The following is a 24,053-nucleotide window of genomic DNA, read 5'->3' on the forward strand; positions in this document are numbered from 1 at the left end:
GGGCGCCGTCTTCAATCCACAAGGTAGTGAGTTATATCGGAACAAACCTTAGTATGTGGTGATGGTTAGATCATTACTTTCACCAGATACAGGGATTTGTAAATATGCGGCTGATAAATCCAATTTCGCGAAATACCTGCCATCGTTAAGTTTGGAGAAGAGATCTTCCGGTAGGGGTAAACGATACTAATGAAACTCTAGAGGTTTGACGACAGTCATTTGTGTAAATCATCAGTGTCTGAAGTCAAGCCAATCTCCTGCAGACTGAAAGCATCATCATCGTATTTATGCAAACACTAACTTAAAGTTCATACCATTATCATAGAAATGGGTTGAAAGTTATACTCACTTTGGCTTGCACTCACTTTATTGACTTATGAACGTTCAGTTAACTGAAGACGCCGTACAGTATATCATGTTTAATGGTACTATGTGGGCTGCATTGATTTCAGATACCTAATCTCAAGAGGAGTGATTCGTAGCTTTTCTTTAACCTAATGCTCACAACTAGCGCGTATGCACAGTTATTTCTGACTGCAAGTATACAAACACTAATATGGTTAAGTGATCCACTACGTCAGAAAACTGAGTTTACAGCATGACACGAACGGCCGCACACCTGTTGAACCAATTATTGTCGGTTGCCCGTACAAAACTCTGGGGATTACCACTATTGTCATGCGGAAAAGTGTCATATATTCTTGCTGTATAAATAAAACCTACTACACATGTGCCTTTTCTAACCGATTATTAGTATGATCAGAGAGCACTTGAGCTGTTCATGCTTTAAATGGCTAAACACAGACTGACACTATATATCCCAGCGTGGATTGTTTGGACACTTAGGTGCACTAACCAGTTCTTTTATTTTTTTTGCATGTCTGAGTAACTTAAAATCAACGAGCAACGTATGAATGTGAGTTTTGTGAACAAAAGCACTGCCCCTACATGCACTCAAGCCATCGTTCTCCTGGGTGTTTAGTCACTCACTTGACAAATAAACTACTCTGATTCGTAGTAGAGCTATTTACCAGTGATACTCATGACTAGCTGAACATTCACCTCGTGTAAGGTCCCAACCGACTCGGTTTCTAGGTGACTTTTGGAAATAGTCCTACTGTAATATGCATATTATAATCAAACGATCAAACTGTAAGAGTCCGATTATGTCATCGACCCTGAGAAGTTTATTTGATTCATGGACTCTGTCAGGTTCACACATACTTCTTTTGAACATTAACTTGTTATGAAAGTCGCGTTGCACGGTGAACCCACTAGTTATATAGTGAAGATGCGCTACCGTGCGCCTTCGACGGTGATGTGCCTAGTAAAACTAACAAGGCTTACGGAATCAAATGTTTTAGGTGTTTATTTACTGATTCAGTCCTCGTTGTATCTGGTTAATTTAAATGCCTGCTCAAAATGCTTAAGAAATGCAGCAACAGAGTTGCTCCAAGCACTCTTTTGAACGTACATCCAGCCTCACTTTGAAGTCTGCGATGTCGTTTCGTCCCCTCTTTTCAAAAGAGATACGTCCTCTAGACCAAGAGAAAAGACTGTTTCAAATATATTCTTACGAGGAGAGACCCTATAAACTCAGATTATTAAGAGGCGATTTGATAATGGCAAACAACGTACGTCAAGCCAGGAGCATATTACCAGGACATCATCTCCACGCTCTCCTAGGCAACCGATGAAGGTTTATACATCAAAGAGTAAAGTCTTAGCTACGCTCTCACTTTTTTCACCGCCACTCGCATCACTTGAAATGCTCTTCTAGCCGAAGTGACTACAGGCTTCTCAGTGTATAGCCTTAAGAAGAGACTTGACAAACACGTATTCACCCATGGATTACCATACCCTTCCTGATTCTCTTACTATCATATCTGTTCCTTCTCTTATCCTTTCAATTATATCTTCTTACACATTACCAAGTTTCTGATTTATTTCTTGGAAAGATTGTTTGCTCTCAGCGCTCAAAGTACCATCTTATTATTTTCACAATGAAAGCAACCAACCTCCAGTCCAGTAATGTAACAGGTACTGATATTCAGAAACACTACTACCCCGAAACAAACACACTCACTCAGACTACAAGATATACAAATCCACAAAGGCTGCAAAACTGACTAGAATTGGTACAATTGAGTAGCTAGACTACCACTCATTGAACATCCCCAAATACCTGGAACCACACCAAAACAACAAGAGGAGAGGGAAAAAAGTTGGTCGGTTGATCCAAGTTCATGACAAAGATATCAGATATACTTGTCAATTCAGCTCATTGGGTTCCGTGGGATAGTGTGATTAGTTACTTGTTATTCTATATTTTATCAAAAAAGAGTGTTCACGGAAAAAAAGAGAAACGCTCTCTTTTTATGGAGCCAAAACGTTGACAGTAACTCGAACTTATTTCATACAGAGATTTGTTTTAGCTAATTGAAAATATTACAATAACAGTAACGAGTAGTGCACACCTTTGAGCTACTGGGCTGCATTCAGGGCCTTAGGCTACCAACTGAATATATAAATATTGATTCAGTCGTGATGAACTATTCTGAGAAATCTAATTATTCAGATTTCCCCCCTCTATTTCGTCACAATCAAGTTGAGTTGACTACTGTCGGGCAAATGTTACATCAAATAATCATCGTGGATTTACTGACACTGAGAAAAATCCTCTGTCTGCAATAAGTTAACCTTGATGGTTCTCAGCTACATGCGGTTTGATATCACCTTGGAAAGTTCAGGGTGGAAGTTAAAAGGAACCATTTATTCCATCACAGCTGTAGCGGACACCGAATTTTCATATTTTATTTGGAGCTATGGATAACTCAGTAATAAATGATTTCACTCCTGACACCACGGATTAGGTTTGTTGAACCAAAGGTTACTAAACAACCGGTATATAAAGGCATTTTTAAGGTTGTGGTCGGATAGATAGATAGTGTAGGATACTACTTAACACCATTTAATTAGTCTTTATGTAAAGTCTGGAGAGTAATATAGTATTCGGTCTCTGCTACGAAAAATTTCGAATTTTGCTTTCACAGTCTGACTTTTAAGATTTTATTGCCGTGCGCAAGACTCTTCTAAGGTTGAATTACTTGAGTATTTTTTTATCTAACCGATTTTTGTGGGAGAGTTTTCATTCCATCAGTTATGGGGAAATTTCTAACTTTTCAGATGTTATATACTGTTCTTTTTGCCTTTTGGAGTTGGCAATCTTAAGAAAACCCGAAACTATGTAGTTTAAATGGTTCAAAATTTGTCAAACTGCGACGCAATTAGGCACTTCATCAAGAGTTGTAAAGGCTAGAGCCATGTATTTAATGAACATTTTTAGATTGTGACTGTAGTACTAGGGCCCTTTTCAATTGATAGTTAATCTTTATTCATGATTTGTAATCAACTTTAAATACTGATGGTTAGACATATAAGCAAATATATATTAGAAAACAGACTTATGTAGTTTAGTTTTGTCTAAAGTACAACAGAGGTTTCAAACTGCTTTTTTCGGAATATTATACTGTATCGCGTTATGTACCTTCTAGAAGAGATTAAATGGGGAGCAATACAGTGATCGTCAAGTTGCCAGACATCACATGGAGTTTCTATTGAACTTGAGATTTGATGAATCGGTGTATGACGAAATATTGCCAGTGTCGTTAATATCATCACAGGATAAATTGTGGAACTTTTATAAACCGTCAAATAGAGTATGCTCTTGTTTTTATGTGCAACGTTGACTATTTTTAGGTTCACTATATAAGGAAAACTGGACCCGGAATAAAATGTGGTTCCAGAATTTTCTTTCCAAACAAGTCGGATAAAGTGAACTCAAAACTCTTTGTGAATTATAATCAGGTATTTATTTTGAATGCTTTCCATTCGCTTAATCAAAATATTTTCCTGCTCAATATTTTGTGGCGACTCAAAATGTTGAATGGGGAAAACATTTCTAAAGGTTCATAGATTTAATGTCTAATAACTGGATATTTGAAGTTATTAATAAAGTTTGTAGAAATTTACCAGATATTTTGACACTATTTGTTTTAAAAAAGACTACTACCTGGAAGTGCCGAGCCAGGTGTCCTGATCACATTTTTACACAGTCTAGGTGAAGGTCATAAATCTCGTGCTCCTCTGTCTTTGATCCCCTTTAAGTTTGTTGTTCCTGTCAACGCTCAACGTTCTCCTATCTGTTTGTCTTTCGACAGACAAACTTAGAGAACTCCAGTAGTCGCGTCGTCTGAATTTGTCGTTTTAAAGTTTCTTCACACTTAAAATGTTTGAGGGTCGTACTGTAACCTTCATTTGGAATAACCTTATTTATCTGTTTTACAACTTTAGGTTGACGCCGGATATGGTTTTCATCAAAAAAGAAACGTAACACGAATGGCATTGTGAGTTTATGACTCTTTTCTTTGCCTCTGAATTAAGTCAAAACGACTGGCTGTTATAATTGAAGGAGGTTGTCAAAATGTTTGAGTTAATTGTTTTATTTTAATTGATGATATGAAAACCCAACTACGCCGTAGTTTGTATTCAATCTATTGATTTAGAATAATTCTTTAATGGTTACATTTTCTGTCAATTTCTTATAACTGCCAATTTTACCAAGCACTGATTGGTAACAACATTTTTGGTTCAAACTAAATCAGTTGATGTCAAATTGTTCTCAGTAAAACAAACGAAATTGAGCTACATTTGTTTTATAGAAGCAGCCTATAATTTAGCCATTCTAATGTTGCAACTAATTCTTCCTTAAAAATCTACAAACATAGAGTAATGCCAAAAAGGCAATAAAACCGTTTTTATATCCTTAAAAGGGTTGAATTTTCAATATATAATTTATCGAGTGACAAATTGAAAGTTTTAGGTATTTGAAAATTAGGTTTATTATTGTTATTATTATTACTACTATCATGATTATACGGATACAGGATAAATTTTGCCAAACGTAGTTTCACTTCCGAAGGGTTGTTATATTTTACTGCCAATAAACATATTTGTGCATTGTAATAGAATGCACTCTAAAGCATAAACAAGCGTAAATGGGTTTTAGTCTAAATTTGCGATTTCAATTTATTAGGGTGTTTATATCATCAAATTATTCGTTAATATGTTCACGCGTGCATCAAACGTAATCAAAAATAATAATGATAAATCTGCAATTCAATGGATTTTTGATTAGCTTGGTAGATTCTCTATAAAACATTGTTCTTCTTATATTTAATAAATCATATTTAGGCCTGAGACATCCAATAAAAAGAAAATTCACAGTAAACCAAAATCATGTAACCAGGAATTGGACAAATTTGGCGTGAAAGGTTGGTTTCTCGCTATTGGTTTTTCCACTTTACTATTAGTACAGTAGATGAAGCGAAAGGTAGGTAACTAAAAGACGATTGAATTTATAACTGTGAACAAAAATAGGGCGGCATATACTTGAAGTTAGCCATTTCGCCTTATGGAGTTGAGATTCAAATTATACTTTTCAACGTTATTAATAATGTTTCAAATGTGTGTGTCTAATATTACAGAGAAACTTGACTAATTAGCCATATTACAGATGAAAGCAACTTAGTACACCTAAGGGGACTTTTGATTGAGGGAGATGTGTCGATATTGGCGCTTTTCGAACGATGTGTTATGAAAACTAGTGATAACTACTAAGTAGTACATTTATAAGAAGATTGAGATACGTTCAAATATCAAATGACAAGATGAATTTCAGTCAGTGTTATTTGTGCATTACTAGCGTATTCGCCTTATTCCCTAACGACCATCGTGGTCAGGTGAATTATTCCAGTCATGATCCGTACATTTTAGTCTTTTGCTGAGATTTAAGCAAACGATTCGGGAGGATTTTTTGTGCCTCAGTTTAAGGGGATTTGTCCTTTAATGGTCTTAGTATGAGACAAATCGTAGAAGAAAGCACATAACAATTTTCATTGTTCGTTTAAGGTAAAGGCTTTCAGCCTTCTAGTCATTAACTAACAATGCCGAATGTATGTATTTTTAGCTCCCCACAGCTCAGAATTGACACAGAAACTAGAGAAACTAATATGAAGAAAAGTAGAATGAAGAGCTAGTCGAAAATAGAGAGGAGCAGATACTATTGCAGAAATAATAACGTTGAATAACAATGGCCTAAAAATCCAAAAGACGATGGAGAATAAATACATCTGTTGTAGATTACCACTTTAGGTATTTATCTTTGATTGAAATCACTGAGCAAGTAAAAACCTGGAAGTTTGCAGCTTATCTCGGAAAGTTAATGACTTCATCAACCTATGCCATATCATGGTCTCGCCACACCTTGTACTTTTTCAACTTTCTCTTATACGAGGCGATCACTTGGTATCCTCATTGCACTCCCTAGCACAGTTAGTCTATGAAAGTTTACTGAATCACTTATCTTTTTGGTGATTCCGCCTATAAATCCAAATTTAACCTTACTATCATTAACATGGTAATTTCACCGTATGCAATGTTTTTAAGCTTTTTAAGCACCTATTTCGACTTAAGAAGCGTACACTCGTTTTGATGGAAAGATAGATACCGGCATTTTGCTAGCATCTTCAGAAAAACTACTCACGATTTCAAGACATTTAATAGTTAGGTTTGATTATTTTAACAATTGTGTGCTGGGAAAAAATTCATCTTTTAAAATATTTTGTAGCCACCATGAATTGCACAAAGGTAATATCAAAAATAAATTCACAAACAAAACTGTCAGAGTTTCATTTTGATTTCTTGAATATCCCCACACTGATAAACTGTGAAAGTCAATCTGATAGCTATTTCGCGGATAATTTTGATAAAACATCAAAAAACTATAAATCAGAGGTAAGTGCATCTTCAGGTAAGTAAACTTGAAAGTCTGAAATAATTTGGGGCTTGAGACAAACTAAGTATATAAGTGAATTCTCAACTAATTCGAATCAAATAGTTGGTAGTTTACTTTGATATCGAACCATTATTCATTACTGTATGAGTACTGTGAATGATTGATCATCTATAGCTCTATAGATAGAACATCATACAATGATTTACTTGATTTTAAGCAAATTCGATAAGTAGTTGTGATACGAAATATTTTTATAATGTGTTATGTATCTGGATAAAGTGTTCCTAAAGTTTCTGTGTTTGGATTGGATGTTTGAGGTCAGTTGGCTGCTCAAAGATTCTAAGCTTTGATGGACGTATTGTGCATTTTTAACAAAAATAAACGATCCTTAGCAGCTTTAAAATTTTTTATTTAGTTAGCTCATATATGTGGTTTGTACTTTACATTTTACACTTAGAGGTTAAAGGAATCTATTGTAGTGGTATAAGATAACCTGAAAGTTCTTAATTCGACTTCCTAGAGGGTTGTGGATACACAGTGGCCAGAAGTAATATACTAAGACGAAACAGCTGCCCAATGTTTGTCTAACTTGGGTCGCTTTTTGAATATTGATAGATACTTATCCCATTATCACATTAATTTTAGTGCTTGAACTTTGAAGATTCATTGAAGTTTAGGAAAGCTTTGAAGGAGGAGTTATATAGCAATCTTTTTGATCAAACAACTATGAAATCTGAATTAAAGAACGCTTGTAAGCCTGTGTTAATTTTACTCTGTATTTTATTTTATTGTCCTACAGTAAGTGAATTTCAATGTAGACGATGTTTATGTTCTGTGTTCTAAAGAACTGAAGTAAATAAACTTATAGGTTCTGTTGTAAGTCACTCCGATATTTGCATTTAATTGTCTATACAAATCTATCAACTAACATTCTAACATGTATCACTACAACAGAATACTTATTCAATATAAAAACGTTAACTAAATATCAATTTGTCCAAGTTTCATTATCAGATTAGAAGTTAGATGTTTTCAAGTACATTAAATGTTCTTGATGAGTCAACTGTTGTTCATTCACACCGCGCTACAGATCGGGAAATTCTTTTTTGTGTGGACTTAATTACTTTAGATATTTCGATTTTTGTAATTTTGAAAAAAGCTGAATACATCAGTGTGATTTTTAATTTTATTTGACCGCAACTTAAACCTGGAAACATGATATATTTATTTCGCCATAGCTAGAGGTTACGTAATAGTATGAACTTTGATCATTGTGTTGGGTGAAATCCAGGACCTTTTGGTCTTTCAAGTGGCTGAAGTATTCCAACGAAAGTTTCTAATTACTGTATGGGTTAATAAATACGGTTACTACCAACTAGCCTTATTGAATACAACCAATGAACCATAAGCAAGTGTTATTTTCTGACTACTCTATGCCTCAATGAGCTATAAAAATATCGGGTGACAAGAATTGTTGTAACTGACAAGATAATTACATTAAACCACTCTAGGACGACACATCACCAGTCAATGAAACCAATAGTCAAATCAGAGCCATGTCCTCAGTTTTATGATCTCAGTTAATTTACCGTTGTCTTTTTATGAGAATATCAGTTAAATAATGTCTTCAGAAATAGTCTCTAGGCTGACGTTTGCTCAAACAAAGTGGCTAACTATGAACATTTCGTAGAATGCTTTGAGTTAGATTTAGGATATTTGATATGTTCTGTGAATAGTAAACTGATTTCAAAAAACTATCTACTCATTATCAGGGAAGTATTTGTGTATATTTGTTGCTCTATAAACTTTAGTAACCTCACAAGTACTAATGACATTGGTTAGATATTCTTTGATTTTATGTTTGTCATTTTCACTTAGTTACATGGATTTCAAAAATATTTTTCGCGAATGAATTATATGAAAAATGTACCAGTTAATTTTCAATTGTGCCCTTGAGAAGTTATTCGTGTTGTTGTGATTGGTTCTATTGTAATGTAGTTAATTTGGCCAAAGGTCAATTCATTAGTACTTACTTTCTGCTCTTCGGAACAACATGGGGACTTGTTTGTGCAGACTTATTGTCATTTTGTTTGAATATTTTTCTTTCAGTGTTTCACTGGGCTACTGAATGTGGAATCGAAATCAGAAAATTTTCATCAAATGAAATCGATAGTGTTTTTAACCAGTTAAATATAATAGATGCAAAGATTCAGTTGCAAACAATTGTCTCTATAGGAATTTTTGAAGCAAATCCAAACAGTGAGCTCTAGAAAAAGATATTATTTCATTTACAAGTTTATATGTGTGTTTAGAAAATATACAACGACACTGATTATTAACTGTCTTGTAAATGTCCATCTGAAGAAAATGTTACATTTTCACGTAGATTTTGTTGAAACAGCATTTAAATTAAGGAATTCGTAGATTTACCGTTATTCTTACTTTAAAATTCATCTGACAGTCAGTTTGTTGGTTACAACCAAAGTAAAACCTGGTACAAATGTGGATCTACCAAAGTTGTCACATCACATCATCTTGCTTATTTGAAGTTAACGTGGGGAATAACAGAGAAGTTGTACTAAAAGTGTCATTAATGATATTAAGAAGACTAGGTATGGAAAATATAATTCAAAAAGGGGATGAAATAAGGAAATAAGTTTAAAGTACCAATCAAATGTATGACTTAAGGAGAATTACACGTCAAAGGTAACTGTATCATTGCAAACGATTGAGTCACGTCACTTACTTTCTTCAATCATTAAACATAATCATTTTACCGACAGTGATCAAATAATATTTATCCGTCACTACGGCTCAGTTTCGTAGTTAATTAATTAACGCTGATTTATTCACTGTTTCAGTCACTATCCAGTTAGAAAAAGCCTAAGAAAAATGAATGCTGAACTGGCTAACTTTGCAAGTAAAGGTTTCGGTAATAGTATTATGATAAAAAACCATTTTCAGAAGTTTAATTACAGTAATGTTAAATAAGTTCCTAAATCAAACAGTGTTGGATGTCGAATGATTTCCGACAATTAGTATTTACGATGAAGAAATGAGATCAATTCATTGGACAACAAGCTATGATAATTATTTTTTTAATTTATTCAAAACTGAGAACATGATATTATTTGTTGTTTCAGAATTAAAATTAGTTTTCCAAATTTTAATTACACATAATGACTAAAAATAATGTATTTGCAGAACATACTCAAATATGTGCAAAGGCTTGGGCGATATTCGTTAAAGTCACTTTTCTACAATTCATTGCTGTTGTGATAGTAAACCATCCCTTATTAGAAATGTTATCTTAATCAATACAGACCAATCAGTTTCTAATGAAACAGCTTAATGAATGAGTTAATTAAAAGTGACGATTTCTATATTTTCTCAGGTTTTATTTTACTTACACATTTTAACAGGTGAACAGATTGCTATTCTCCGTGGTTTCCTTTTGCGCAATAATCACGAAATTGTTTTAGCTACTTGCTTGTGTCTTAATATAATAGGTTATTCTAATCAAACATGTATTGAAAAACTAAATACTTTGATCACAATGGATCAAAGCTTATTATGTATGAAATCATCAAATAACAAAATATCATCTGCATCTTTGAATCTATTGAAATGGGCATCATCAATTTGTTTATGTAAATTAGATCAATGTAATTTAAAAGCATTGGATATTTTAACTAATCTTCTATTTGATCAGTTAATTCAATTTATTCCCGAACAATATCCAAACAAAGCTTACTATACTCAAATGAAAGAGTTCAGTGATTCATTGAATAAATCATTAAATTTAGAAGATAAATATATGAACTCATTTGTTTCGATTCTTTCCAATCTCATAAAATTTGATATAAACAAATCAAATATCTTTTTAAATAGAATTATCTACTATTCTGAAATTAAGATGATTTTACGTCTTAGTAAGAATCATGTGAGTTAGCTTGCATATATTTTTGTCTATAAAAAATCCTATGAAAATAATTAGTTCTTTATTGAATACTTTAGGTAAGTACTCTACTAGATAATATATATCAAGCACAAAACAGTTTAGATTTTGAATTTGGTGAAAAAGGATTTACACTTTTTTGATATTCTAGGAATTGGTTTCTTAAAATTGCTAATTGGTCAGTTACAACGTAAAATAAAGACTTCAAATAAGATAGCTTTTGTGGTCTAAAGGTTATCTAGATAATGCTGAATTTCGCTCACATTTTGGATGGACTGTTTCTATCTAATCAGGCTGAACAATATTTGATTCAAGATCAAGAAGTTATAGGTTTGATTATTAAACTATTTAATTATAGCTATTATATTTTGCCACTTGTCAATCCTCATGAGTCAGTCTGAATGACATAGCTTCCCATAAGTTTTATTCTAAATAAGTGTTTGTGTATGAAACCCTGAATCTATCATTAATAATAACAGTGCCTATTATCAACGATGCAGTAGAAAAGGGAATTTAATCCACTTGCTGTTATGCATGCTCTGTAGCATGAAATAAATACTGAGCAGAATTATTGACGTTTTTTAGCAAAGAGTGGCATATACTCATTAAACAAGATGGTAGTCAACAAATTAATTAACCGAGAAATGAATCGAAGTCGGTCACAATAACCGAATTTTATTCTTCCTACGCATAATTCGGTCCTTCCTTTCTCTGAGATATATTCCTTAAGTTCAGCTTTACTCTGCATTTGATACTTTTCTTTACTCTAACGGGATAAGTATGAAGAACAGTTGAACTTTCTTGAATGTTACATCTGAAGTTACTGTTATTATGTTTATCGTATGATTATGAAGTATGTAAATTATTGTATTTTTGTATTCTCCTGCTTGTGAACATTTTCATGGTGCATAAAGTGTTTTTGTATATTGTACCTTTCCTAAGTTAGTGTTGATCTATTATGGACCTATTACTCAGTTCTTTTTTGCTTTTGGTGTAGCGTGCCCATATTCTTATTGCCTAATTATGTTTATATAAGGTCAGGATTTTATCCTGGAGGATTTATAGTTTTTAATTTTATAGACAGAAGTTTTCTGCTTTATGTGTTGCGTTCCATTCCGGCTATCGGGCGAGTGAGCGTAGGAGAATTCCATTCTGAACCTGAAATCGTTGAGTATAAATCTCGTCTATTTTCTCGCTATCAACATGTTACTAATTAGCAAAAGACCATTGATAAGAGATATATAGTTTAGAAGAATTAATCAATAGGACTACTTTCCAGTTCAAAGGTTTGTTCATACGGACCCAAAAAATAAATCAAGAAGTTCTTTTTTGTCTGTCACGTTACTCTCTTTGATTTTAATTATGATAACTATGTTTCCTGTTGTAATTAAATAAGTTGTATGAATTGAATATATATTAACCATAACCGATTATTATCATTACTATCATAAAACTAAGATTTCAATAAATCCTAATTATATGATGAGATACTTTTATGTTGATGCAAACTGAAAATCGTAAAAATTGTCCATAATACAATGAAAACTTATATTCTATGCGACTTTTATTCTTAGAAGTTGTACTTTTTCTACTGAAATAATCTTTATTTTAAATATAGACAGGTACATTTTAATTCTTGTCCTTTGTTTTTTACTTCTTTCCAAACAAGTCACAAATTGAACATTACTTGACTGATTTTTTGAATTCACCAAATTGGAGAATAAGATTATGTTCATGTTGGCTTCTATCCATTTTATTGTGTGATTTAAGTAAAGTACGTAGTATGAACGAATTTTTACGCTATAATTATACTTATTATTCAGATTTTTAGAAATAAGTTAAAAGAAATATAAGATTGAATTTCATATATGAGTTAGCTTATGTGAATATATATAATTTCTATTGAATTAATATTCATAGACTAATAAAATTCAAGTCAATATTACAAGAAATTGATACTTACAACATAGTAAATGGAACTAGAAAATAAACAAATTCAGAAAATAATGGAAATACTTTTAGTTGAAGATTTAAATGATAATAAAGTATGAATGTACCGACATCAGTGTGATAGATCTTTAATTGTATATTTTCAAAGATCAGAAGGGGTTTGTGGAGATTTTAGAAATTTCACTGATTGAAATCATGAGTTAATTGAAGCTAGACCACCATTAAAAACCTGGAAGCACTGGACGGCCGTTTCGTCCTATTGTGGGACTTCTCAGCAGTGCTCATCCACGATCCTGCACTCCGCGAGATTCGAACCCAGGACTTATCAATCATTGATGATAATTATTGTTTAAGACCATAGTAATGAAAATATGCATATTTAGATATTGTTCATATCATTTCATTTAGTTGTTTCATGAACTTATATAGATTTTAGAGATTTGGCTTCTTTAGTTGTTTATACAAACCATATTGCTAACCATGACAGTGTATTTAGATAGTCTATGTATAGATATTATATACACATGTTTCATACACCATTCTTTAGTCTACAGTTTAGAAATTAAGTTATTCTGATCGTTCAGTTCAGTGGAAGTATGATGTTTTAGAGTTATGTGAATACTTCAGTTAATCACTTTGACAAAAAAAACATGACTTTATAAGACAATGATGCTCAGATGTTTGTTATATGACATATTTGGCACAGTTTTGTAGTGTATTTCATCAAAACAATGTGGAAATATAATAAAGTATTATGTGGTGAAAATTTGTATCTTATATCTTTGCGAATTCATGATATATATATATATATATATATATATATATATATATATATATATATATATATATATATATATATATATATATATATATAGCATCCAATTATCAAGCTATAACCGCTTCATTAACGCTGGGGGCATATTGACCTCTTAATGTGTTTTTCATGACAGTAGTTATGACAACCATAGTAGAGTGAACGATTTTTCAATACTTTCAATGTCCGAAATGAAGTAGTAAAAGCTTGTTTCTATCACGAAATATGATTTACATACTCTAGTTAAAGAATTATAGCATTTCTTAAGTTATTATTTTATATTAATCATATGTATTTGTTTAGTATTCAATCTCTTTTGAATGGCTTTTTATAGGATACACTTACAAGAGTAAATCGTCTTATGCTATTAGATTGGAATACTATGTTACGGATAGCTTCACTTCATTGTCTGGAGATAAATTTAAAAGGGATAGATGTATCTTTATTATGGTCAAATCGTTTATTCAATGACCCATTTTTGTCAAATGATAACAATAGTACTATAATAAATAAAATAATTCATGACTTATCTATAACCCCTAAATCAATCCCTTATCGTCGTGCTCAGAGAATATACCAATTAGCTGTGAATGGTAATGTTTTACCGCTTCTAAATACTTCATTTTTTTTTATTTCACATGTTTTTAAAATTTTTCTACGTCCATTTTATTAAGTTACACACTTCTACAATATCAAATAATTATGTTTCAATTATGTATGAATTAATTTTATAATTTTAATAGTTGAATTCATGAGTCGATGTACGCAAGCCCACCATTAAAACCCAGGAAGCTCTGGACGGCGATCTCATCCCAGTGTGAAACTCCTTGGCAGTGCGCATCCACGACCTCGCACGCGGGATTTGAACCTAGAACCTTCGGTATCGCAAGCGAACGCTTAACTTCTAGACCATCGAGCCGGCATCCAACGGTGTTAATGTCTAACTAATCGATCCATGATCTTGTGCAATTATCCATCCATTGTCTGAGGGAGGTACCTGTCTCGAGCCCCACATTTGGGATCGTGGATAAGTAGTGCAAAGGAGTCCCATACTAAGACGAAACAGTCGTCCAATGCTTCCAGTTTTTTAATGATGGTTTAGCTTGCATCGACTCACTAATTCAACTATTAAAATCACTACAATTTTTCACAAACCCCCATTCTAATTTTATAATTTGCGGAAAAATACAAGGTTCACATTGGATTATAATACAAGGAATTTAAAATCAGTGATTTTATTGAAATGTTTGGTATCCAGGTCTGTGTCAATGTGAACCAGATGTAAATGAATGCTTTTTGGATAAAGAGGTACTTTGATACGGTAACGTTGGTTCTTCTTCACAGTCGACTTTGATACTTATTTTTTTACCTAAAATATTTAACGTTCGAGCTCTTCAACCAGTTCATGTTATATAGAGCACAAACCTTCTGTTTTACGGTTCAAAGTCCATACATTTTCCTACTTACGTCGATTTGACGAACCTATATCATAAGGTCTACCAATAAAAATTATGGTTGGCAGCAGAGTACATAGGAATGTGCTTGTTTCTCAACTCATAAGCACTGACTATCAACAGTATGGAGTTGTGGAGATTGTTGAGTTTCTTTGTAATCACGAGCCAATCACAGTTAAACAACCACTGAAAACCCGGAAGAACTGGACAGATGTTTCTTTCCAGTATAGGACTCTTCAGTTTTGCGCATCGGCGAACTTGCAAACAGGATTTGCAGTGTATAGCTACTTAATATTGTTTTTTTATTTCAAGCAGATAAGTGCCTAGTTTTATCTTCTAAACCCTGATCATATATTAGTGATTTTTGTTTACAAATCACTAAGATTAATTCTAATATAAATCATTTTAACTTTTAAAAAATACTGATTTCACGCAAAATATTCAGATTTAGGATAAAAGCATCATTTGAAATTGATTAATTGAAGTTTCAGTATAATTTTATTTTACTTTTGGTTATCATTGTTATTTTTAATTTTCAGGTCTTTCACACGATGATTTAATCAAACAGCTTCATTTGGCTTTAATGGATGAATGTAGTTGTGTACGTAAAATGGCATGTGTTATCATTGAGCAACAGGACGTAGCTACAAAAACAGTCATTTTTAATGAATTGCTTAACATTTTAAAGAATGATATGAATGATAACGTTAAAATAATGGCTATAAGAGGTGGGCTATAATAGATTATTTACACTATTTTCTCGAAGCTTCCGTAATAGTAATAGTAAATTTTTGAAACATGAAAATCATTTACAAAATTCGCACTCACGATGATGTTTGATCAAAAAATATAATCCTTCGTAGAATTCAATACAGTTTGCAAAAGAAATACGCTCATACCACTAAGAAGCTTAGTTCAAACATAATAAGTTAAATTTAGTTTGATGGTATTTAGATGAAGGATTTTGCCTGAATATACTAGCAATCCTATATATCAAGTTTTAAGAGGAGTTATATTGGTAGGGCAGACAATATATAGTGCTTCTGAAAAAGCTTTTATCAATTTTCTTCTCTAGAAACGGAACGTCTTGTTTTCTTCTCCCGTTTGGCTACAACATTTTTCCAACAGTTTTTTAGTTTATCCTACTATATCATTTTAAATCACTACATATTTCATTCTTATGTGTTTTCGATTTGTGTTCATTCAGTTAATGACTCAAAAGCTGATTTCAAATCCTTCCTTCCTTCATTTCTAATCAAGTCGATGTCCCAAACCATCCTTTGGGTTTGATCTTTAATTTTTACATCTTAATCTTATGAACTTCATTTTAAACTAACACTATACAAAATTAGACTGATAAATGTATAAATAACTTTTGATCGATTTCATTTCTATAAAGTATGATAAATCTCATTTGAGATTTCGAGATGAGAATGTCTCAGTTTCTAACCGTTTGATTAAAACCTAATGAAATGTCATTTTTTCCCAATCTCTGTTCTTGTTGTTTTCACCTATGGCATTTGTTTGGTCGTCTTTCGAGAAACTTTGATCACTCCAGATTTAGTATTCTGTATAATTTGTTATTTATATAATTCAAGAAGCTAATTACATCGTTGATAATGAATTAATGACTATTCCATAAAGGGAATTCCGCCTGTTATCAAAAACCGTTTCTTTAGGTTATTAATTACTGAAAGTTTTTCCAGGTTGGTGTCACTCCATAGAAGGATATTTAGGGAATTTAGGAAATTTCAGAATGAATAAGAAGCTAAGTAAGTGGAAAGGCTACCCAATGTATGAAGAGCATGAATAATCAGTTACAATATCGCGGTTTACCAGTCTTAAGAATAGTTGCTTTGTTTGTGGAGTCCAGCAATGTTCTTTGTCAAAATCTCTATAAGACCACAAGAGATTAAGAAATATTTGGTCTAAACATCATTGAATATCAGCTTCTCAGAAACATCAAGAGAATGGAGGATCACATGTCGCATTTTTGATTAGATAACTACCCATACCGTTATTATATTTAGAATGCTTCTGGAAAGTTCTCGAGTTCAAAGTCACACAGAAATCTATTAATACGCTTGATTTTCTGTAACTTTAAAATAAACCTGTCACTCGTATTTTACGTCTTTTCTTTATTGTTCAGATTAATATGTAGGAGTAGTCTGTTATAAACAGCTGTAAAAAAGACAGTATCAAGCGTTCAAGTAGCAGACTTATTACTTAAGTAATAAAAGGAACTGTTGTGCCCATTTTAACTATTGATATGTTCCTTTTTTGCACAGCAGTTACAGATGTAAAGTTGTAGCTTTTATTTCTGGTCATGAAGATGGTTTTTGTCTCATGTGAAGCAAAAACTAGTTTTATTTAGTTAAATAAACAGATTTTGTTGAGAACAGACATAATATTACTTTTAGAATCGTATTACTTTAGGATTGTAACCTCTTTTGATGTAGACGATTTCATAATCATAATCTTGTTATATGTATTTTAAAAATTATTTGCCAAACTACTGTATGCTAATTCTGGTGACAGATATAAGTAGTATGTAGCACCAATCGGTAGTATAATACTTGCCAGAAGATTGAATTGAAGAGAACAGGAAAGGAAGTAGATAGCATTTGGAATAACAACGTGATGATTAGAAATGTGAAGCGCGTATAAGACAACTGAAGGGAGATGTGAAAAGAGGATATTTAATGCATGGTCATCATATTTTTACCAAAGCACTCTCTAATTTCGTATTGATTTTCCTTTCCTAACTTCTTCATTTACTACAGTATTATTTATATAACTTATGGCCTATTAATATATAACGTAGTGATACTGCCAATTAGAGAACAGTGAATTATCGAGCAAACCAATGACACATAAAACCCGTATGAGCAGTCTAGTGTCTTTATTAATCCTGCCTCCTGCTTGTTAAGTCCAGAACATCAATCTCAGCCTCCGCAATATGAATCACATACTGGGTTTATATACCAACCAAATGGACCACATCATACCATAAAATTGAAAATAACATTTTACAAGATTTAGCAAAATGTGGCTGTGAATGTGGGAGATAGTAATTGATAGACTGGGCATAACTCAAGAATGGTAAATGGTATAATAATAATTCATAGTTCAAAATAAAGCTTATGATAAGAAAAACACGAATATGAATAGTTTATTTACTTATCAATTATACGATAAAAATATACGTGATAGTATTAGTCCACAAAAAGATGCCAACAGTTACCACTCATTATCCTCATCAGGATATAATAATTATTAAATTATCTGAGTCATTAATTATATATTTTAATATTCTTATTCAGCTTTGAAAACAATATCTGGTTCTAATAAAGATAATAAAAAATCAGAACAAGTTCAAAATGTTTTATATCATGTTATTCAATCTGAATTCAATCCATCTATCCGACAGAAAATATTTCATCTTTTATTATGGTTTATTCAAACACGTTTTATAATCTATGATACAAGTGAACATTTAATGAATAATGAAATTGATATTTTAGCTAAAACATTAATTCACAATGAATATAATTCATTAAATGCAAAAATAATAGATTTTAATGAATTATTTAATATACAAAATGATATGATAGAATCTATTTTAAATTATGAAAATGAATGTGTTGCTATGGTGAAAAATTATTCTAATTTATTACGTAAAATATTTGTACCAAACTATAATATGTTTATTAATGATAAAGGGAATCAAATGAAATTAAAAAATTGCTTTCAATGTCATCTTTATTATTTATATAATTTTTTAAGAAAATCTTTAAAATATGAAAACTGTGAAGAGATTCAATGGTAAACTACTTTGTAACTTTTATAGTTATTCATTTAATGTTTATGATTTATTTTGTAGATAATGTTAATATATTTTAGGTTTTCGGTAATCAAATTGTTGAGACTATTATATATATATATTTAAGCTGGTGTATATTTTACGTTGAATTAGTTTTGTAAAATATGTTAACAGATCATACTTTTACATTGATTTTATTTATGTCCAACCACAACTTTCAAGCAAACACTTTTATTGGCCCGTGGATCTGACTCCAATTAGATCGTATGAATGTTTTTTATCGCCTATCCTCGTATACAGTCATCGACTTTAATCGTGTTAGTCAATAACGGAATTAAATAAGTCGAATAACGAGAATGGACTTGTGAATACATCTATTCGGTACTTCTTTGTACCAATATTTATGTGTTCAAATAAATATAATAAATAAATAAATAAATAAATAGAATAATATTACACTTATTATTATTTCCCGTTGTTTCTTTAACTGTAAATATGAAGCATATACTTGTTCACAACTTGAGATGGTGGAGAAGATTTGTAGCTCAGGTGGATGATTTTGATGGAGTTTTGTTCTCTGAGCTGGATAGTTTGGTCGTGGAGCTTTCATCGTTCTTCTGAATGACATCATCAGCACAAACTTCAGTTAGAAGTGAAGTGTTCGAATTTCTCCATATGTGTTTCACAACTTGTTCTGTGCACCTCGATGGTGATTGGTTCTTATTGACCTTAAGTTTGTCATTGTTTACTTCTTTGTTTTGGTTGTGTCTCCCATTGGTTTGATTTTTGTTCCTATATTTGTGCATGATTTTTCTGATTGGTTGGTAAATTGGATTGATTTCAATATGGTTGTTGATTGCTGATTGACCTGAGTGCCACGCTTCTAGAAATTCTCTGGTGTTTTTGGAGTTTCCTCTGTCTAAGATTTCCACATTTTTCCAATCGAATGAGTGTCCGCAGTTGTCCACGTGTATTGATATAAATGAGGAGATATCATGGCGTTTGACTGCTAATTGATGTGAAACACATATGGAGAAATTCGAACACTTCACTTCTAACTGAAGTTTGTTCTGATGATGTCGTTCAGAAGAACGATGAAAGCTCCACGACCAAACCATCCAACTCAGAGAACAAAACTCCATCAAATTGTCCACAACTTATTCATGAAAAAGTATAACAGTTTTATGATCATAATTTACATAATAAATCACATTGTTGACACTTATATGATCTACATTAATAGAAAAAAAGTTATTTAGATATCTATGAAACATAATTTCTTGTTTATTTTTATTTTTCCTTTAAATTGAATTTTTTTAGTGAATTATCTACTATGATAAAACCATTATTTGATCAAATATTAAATGAAGCAAATAGAAATGCAACAGAAAATTATGATTATTCATATCATGATGATACAGATTTATTAAAATCATTAATGAATGAAAAATGTAATGATATAGTGAAAATTTGTTATGATATTATACAATATTCTTAAATATAATAATCAAAGTATACTGTTTTAAATTCCCCACCTTTTTTTTCTTTATTATTTTGTATTTGTTACTTATCAATGATGAATGTCAATCGTTGAGATCGTAAGTTTCAATTGACTCATGATCTCAATGATTGAAATTATTATTATATCCACAAAAACCTCTTCTAATACTAAACATCAGTATATGCTCACTAGTGACTGACTTCAACAGGTATTTTCCGAAGTTCTAATGAGAAGAAGTGACCAATAGAGTTCAATCGGGTCTGTTGTGAGATAGTAACTCATTGAACACAATGGTGTATGTGTCGCTCAATTCTGTGGATTAGTTGAAGTTAAACACTAACATCGTTGAATGCCGGCCGGCTCAGTGGTCTAGGACTGATAGGTCCTGGGTCCGAATATCGGGAGGCAGGATCGTGGATGCGCATTTCTGAAGAGTCCCACAATAGGACGAGTTGACCGTCCAGTGCTTCCAGATTTTTCATAGTGGTCTAGTTTCCATTGACTCATAACCCCAACTATTGAAATTACTATAATATCCACAAAACCCCTTCTGATAATAACAAAACTATTGTTCAAGTACAGGTATATATTTTTATTTTTCAAAGAATAATTACTATTACTGGACATATGAACAGTTCCAAAACGTGACACTTTAGTGGTCCTAAATCTGACTTCAATTTGATGATCGTGTGCTGCTTGTTACCGAAATATACATATTGTCAATCCTCGTATATAAGCATTGACTTAACTCTCATTAGTGTACAATAGAATTAAGTATGTCACAGATGATAATGAATTTCGAATATGTGTATTTTATACGATTATTGGATCCGATAGTGAAGGAAAACGAAATGATGTTCAATGGAGGAAGAGAGTGAACTAACTCAGTTTAATCAAGCGTTAATCGATATTTGTAGCCAAACAAAATTAAGTTACAGACATGTGATGAGTGGGATAAGATGTGTACATAGATACGTTTATATAAAAACAGTCGAGGTTAATAAGTGAATAATTACCAAGGTCAAAATATGACTCAAGAAGGATGGCTTGTTCGGAAGCTAGAATTTGCTATGTGGGTTTAACATAGCAACCGACAATACAATACCTTCAAAAAAAACCTAGAGTTAGGAAATTCATTTGTAAATGATTTGATATTTTCTAGGTGAATGTAATTCTATTATTGTTAGTACGTTAACTTTGTAAGTTTATCAATAGTTTGTTTCATTAAGCTGTATTATAATATGGTTTAAAGAATATTCTACTCTGAAGTGAGTAAAACTCGATTAGTTTAAATTGATACTGGTCAACAGAAGTTTAAATAATTGTCTTGCTTTGGGAACTCAGTGTTATTCAAGTGTTATCAGTGTCTTATTTGAATTGAAGCTAAACTTGTAGTGAAAAGAACACGGGTGGGGAAAATCGAATTATATTGAACACCACATTACAGAGTTACTTGGTAAAATAGAAAAACCATATAGTAAATCGTTGACTTGCAAAATATCAATCCATCATATCAAACCGGACTGTTCCTGTTGCAATCATCAATCCATTGTTTCACATTTCATTGTTCATACGTTTTCTTACAAATTGCATTGTGTTTCCTCTCTTCCTTTCTTGATCTCCCCCCCCATCTTCTGCTGCCAGACATTAGGTTTTTAACTCGCGTCATATACTACTTATATCAATATAAGTAGAACGCACCACAAACTTACTACATAGCTTACAATAAAATGGACATGGTTTATTCAAATTTTGTAGTATCCATATACAAATTCAACATGCAAACATAAAGAATTTTATTCAATATTTCAAATACAGACGTTTAGAAGTATTATCTGTACTAAGCGCTAGAAGATTGTTTATTAATAATACAACCTTCTCAAACAAAATCCCCATATCTGTCATGTAGACAGTAATTTCACATAGTTCACACCCCCTATCCTTCTCTAAACGCTTGATCATTACACAAACTCCTTTTGACATTTTAAACCTCGAATTACCTCATGATGCTATTTCTTCCACCATACTATGGACTTATATATTTATCAAACTATAGCAACTCTCCTATAATTAGTTTTGTTTACGGTTAATTTTGTCAAACCCTTTAATTAACTTACTTAACAGACAATGTTACTCGAACAGTAACAATTCGTCTATTTCTTTGCGCTATTATGATCACTATCTTGTCTGTATAAATATGTATGTTTGATTACATGTGACAGCCTACGCACATATCTCTGGCTTAAATATTTGTCCCCTAAATATCATTCTCTTCCCTATATATGTACGTGCTTGAATCTTATTAATTGCCCTTGTCTAACTTCGCTTCGCCTCGACTAGATTTGACTCTGAATCCGCCTCTGCATTCACTTGCGCGCGCGCATTAGCCTATCTGCTCAAATTCACTCAAGATGCTTGTAACTTTGTTATCTGTGTTATCCAGAGTTAATGTAAACTCTGTGACTCAAACCCAGCACCGTTTGATTTAAACACCATCGCGTTACTTACTTAACCAATGGGTCCAGATAGCTACTGGCTTGTGTAATGTGGTGAATTTTCTTCAGTTTGTGTTAGTTATTTGAACCTTATCGTTAGTGTTTGGGACTGCAATTTTTCAGTATCTTTTAGCACACATGCGAACTTTATTAATCCAGCTGATGATTTCCAAATAGGAGAGAACACATATCTTGGATTCCACTACAAGTCACCATCTAACTGTACTTATAGTGCATATAACTGGATGGAAATTTCATGCTAATCTTCAGAGAATACACAAATGCCCAAAGAAACTAATTGGTTAGGTCCTAGACTTCAGCGAAAAGATTCAACTAACCAATACAAAATGTTTTCTAACTTGATTTACGAAATAATAATACGGACTTTCTTTTCCTATAATTATGTTTATGTTTTAACGGTCTGTTGATAAATCATCGTCGTCTGTGTCATCTTATTTGAGCGTGCTTCACCAATGCGTTTAGCCACGTCATCGACTTAATATGAAAAAACGTCTACAGTGATCGTGGTCTAAATTTGGATACGAAGCATTCGAAATCGTTGTTGAGTGGGAAGTTTAAAAATTTGTTTCTAATCGAAAACAATCGATTTTTTACAATATATTTGCTTGTTCCATATTTAACGCAAACTAATTCCAGTCTCGGCTAGCTTACATTCTTAAACAATCCCTCTTTCAACTTTCTAATAATCGTCTGTAACTCATATCTTGGTGCTTGATATCGTTGTAAATTTTGTTCGTTTAATTTAGCTACTAAATTTATACTTAGTAGCTTGCTAAATTTAATTATATTTTCATTTGCTTTATGTGAATGGTTTTTGTACTAGAAAATTCACATTAATCTTATTCATAAATTAGCTAGATGCCGTTTTTCAAGGGGACATAATCAAAGGAAAGAAGAAAAAAGATAGGCATCCATAATGTCACTGAAAAAAATAGACCGCTTTCACACCATTTATTATTATTACGGTATTAAAATTCTTTAAAATGGTCATGAGTGGGAAAAAAAGAACGAAGATAATCCGCATATATTTTTTTAAGAAGAACGTTGATAAAAGCTTCAAAGCACTAGAAACTAAACTAAGTGAGGCAATTATTTGCTTTTATCATAGAAATACCGACTGCAGTTACACTAAAGTAATTTTTTAAATGTTGCTGCTTATATGAATAACTGAAATAAGATTG

The 24,053-nt window shown here is 32.1% G+C and overlaps 1 protein-coding gene across 1 annotated transcript; it reads left to right on the forward strand.

The window, feature by feature from the left end:
• Nucleotides 1–2,126: 2,126 nt before the first annotated feature.
• Nucleotides 2,127–20,372, forward strand: HEATR4 (HEAT repeat-containing protein 4). Its single transcript, XM_051216096.1, has 14 exons — nucleotides 2,127–2,228; nucleotides 3,555–3,719; nucleotides 3,760–3,867; nucleotides 4,354–4,406; nucleotides 5,254–5,333; nucleotides 6,689–6,855; nucleotides 7,502–7,607; nucleotides 8,966–9,115; nucleotides 10,279–10,799; nucleotides 12,484–12,588; nucleotides 13,913–14,171; nucleotides 15,572–15,760; nucleotides 18,356–18,857; nucleotides 20,176–20,372. The coding sequence occupies exons 2-14, from the start codon at nucleotides 3,606–3,608 to the stop codon at nucleotides 20,351–20,353; spliced, it is 2,532 nt and encodes an 843-aa protein (XP_051066649.1). The 5' UTR covers nucleotides 2,127–2,228; nucleotides 3,555–3,605; the 3' UTR covers nucleotides 20,354–20,372.
• The last annotated feature ends 3,681 nt before the right edge of the window (nucleotides 20,373–24,053 follow it).

This window comes from Schistosoma haematobium, chromosome 4 (genome assembly GCF_000699445.3).
Source record: "Schistosoma haematobium chromosome 4, whole genome shotgun sequence".
Lineage (NCBI taxonomy): Eukaryota > Metazoa > Platyhelminthes > Trematoda > Strigeidida > Schistosomatidae > Schistosoma > Schistosoma haematobium.

Coding starts and splice junctions, on each gene's coding strand:
- HEATR4 (XM_051216096.1), top strand. CDS start 3,606: ATGGAGTTTCTATTGAACTTGAGATTTGATGAATCGGTGTATGACGAA. Junction 10,800..12,483: donor TACGTCTTAGTAAGAATCAT/GTGAGTTAGCTT, acceptor TTTCCAAACAAG/TCACAAATTGAACATTACTT. Junction 15,761..18,355: donor TAAAATAATGGCTATAAGAG/GTGGGCTATAAT, acceptor ATTCTTATTCAG/CTTTGAAAACAATATCTGGT.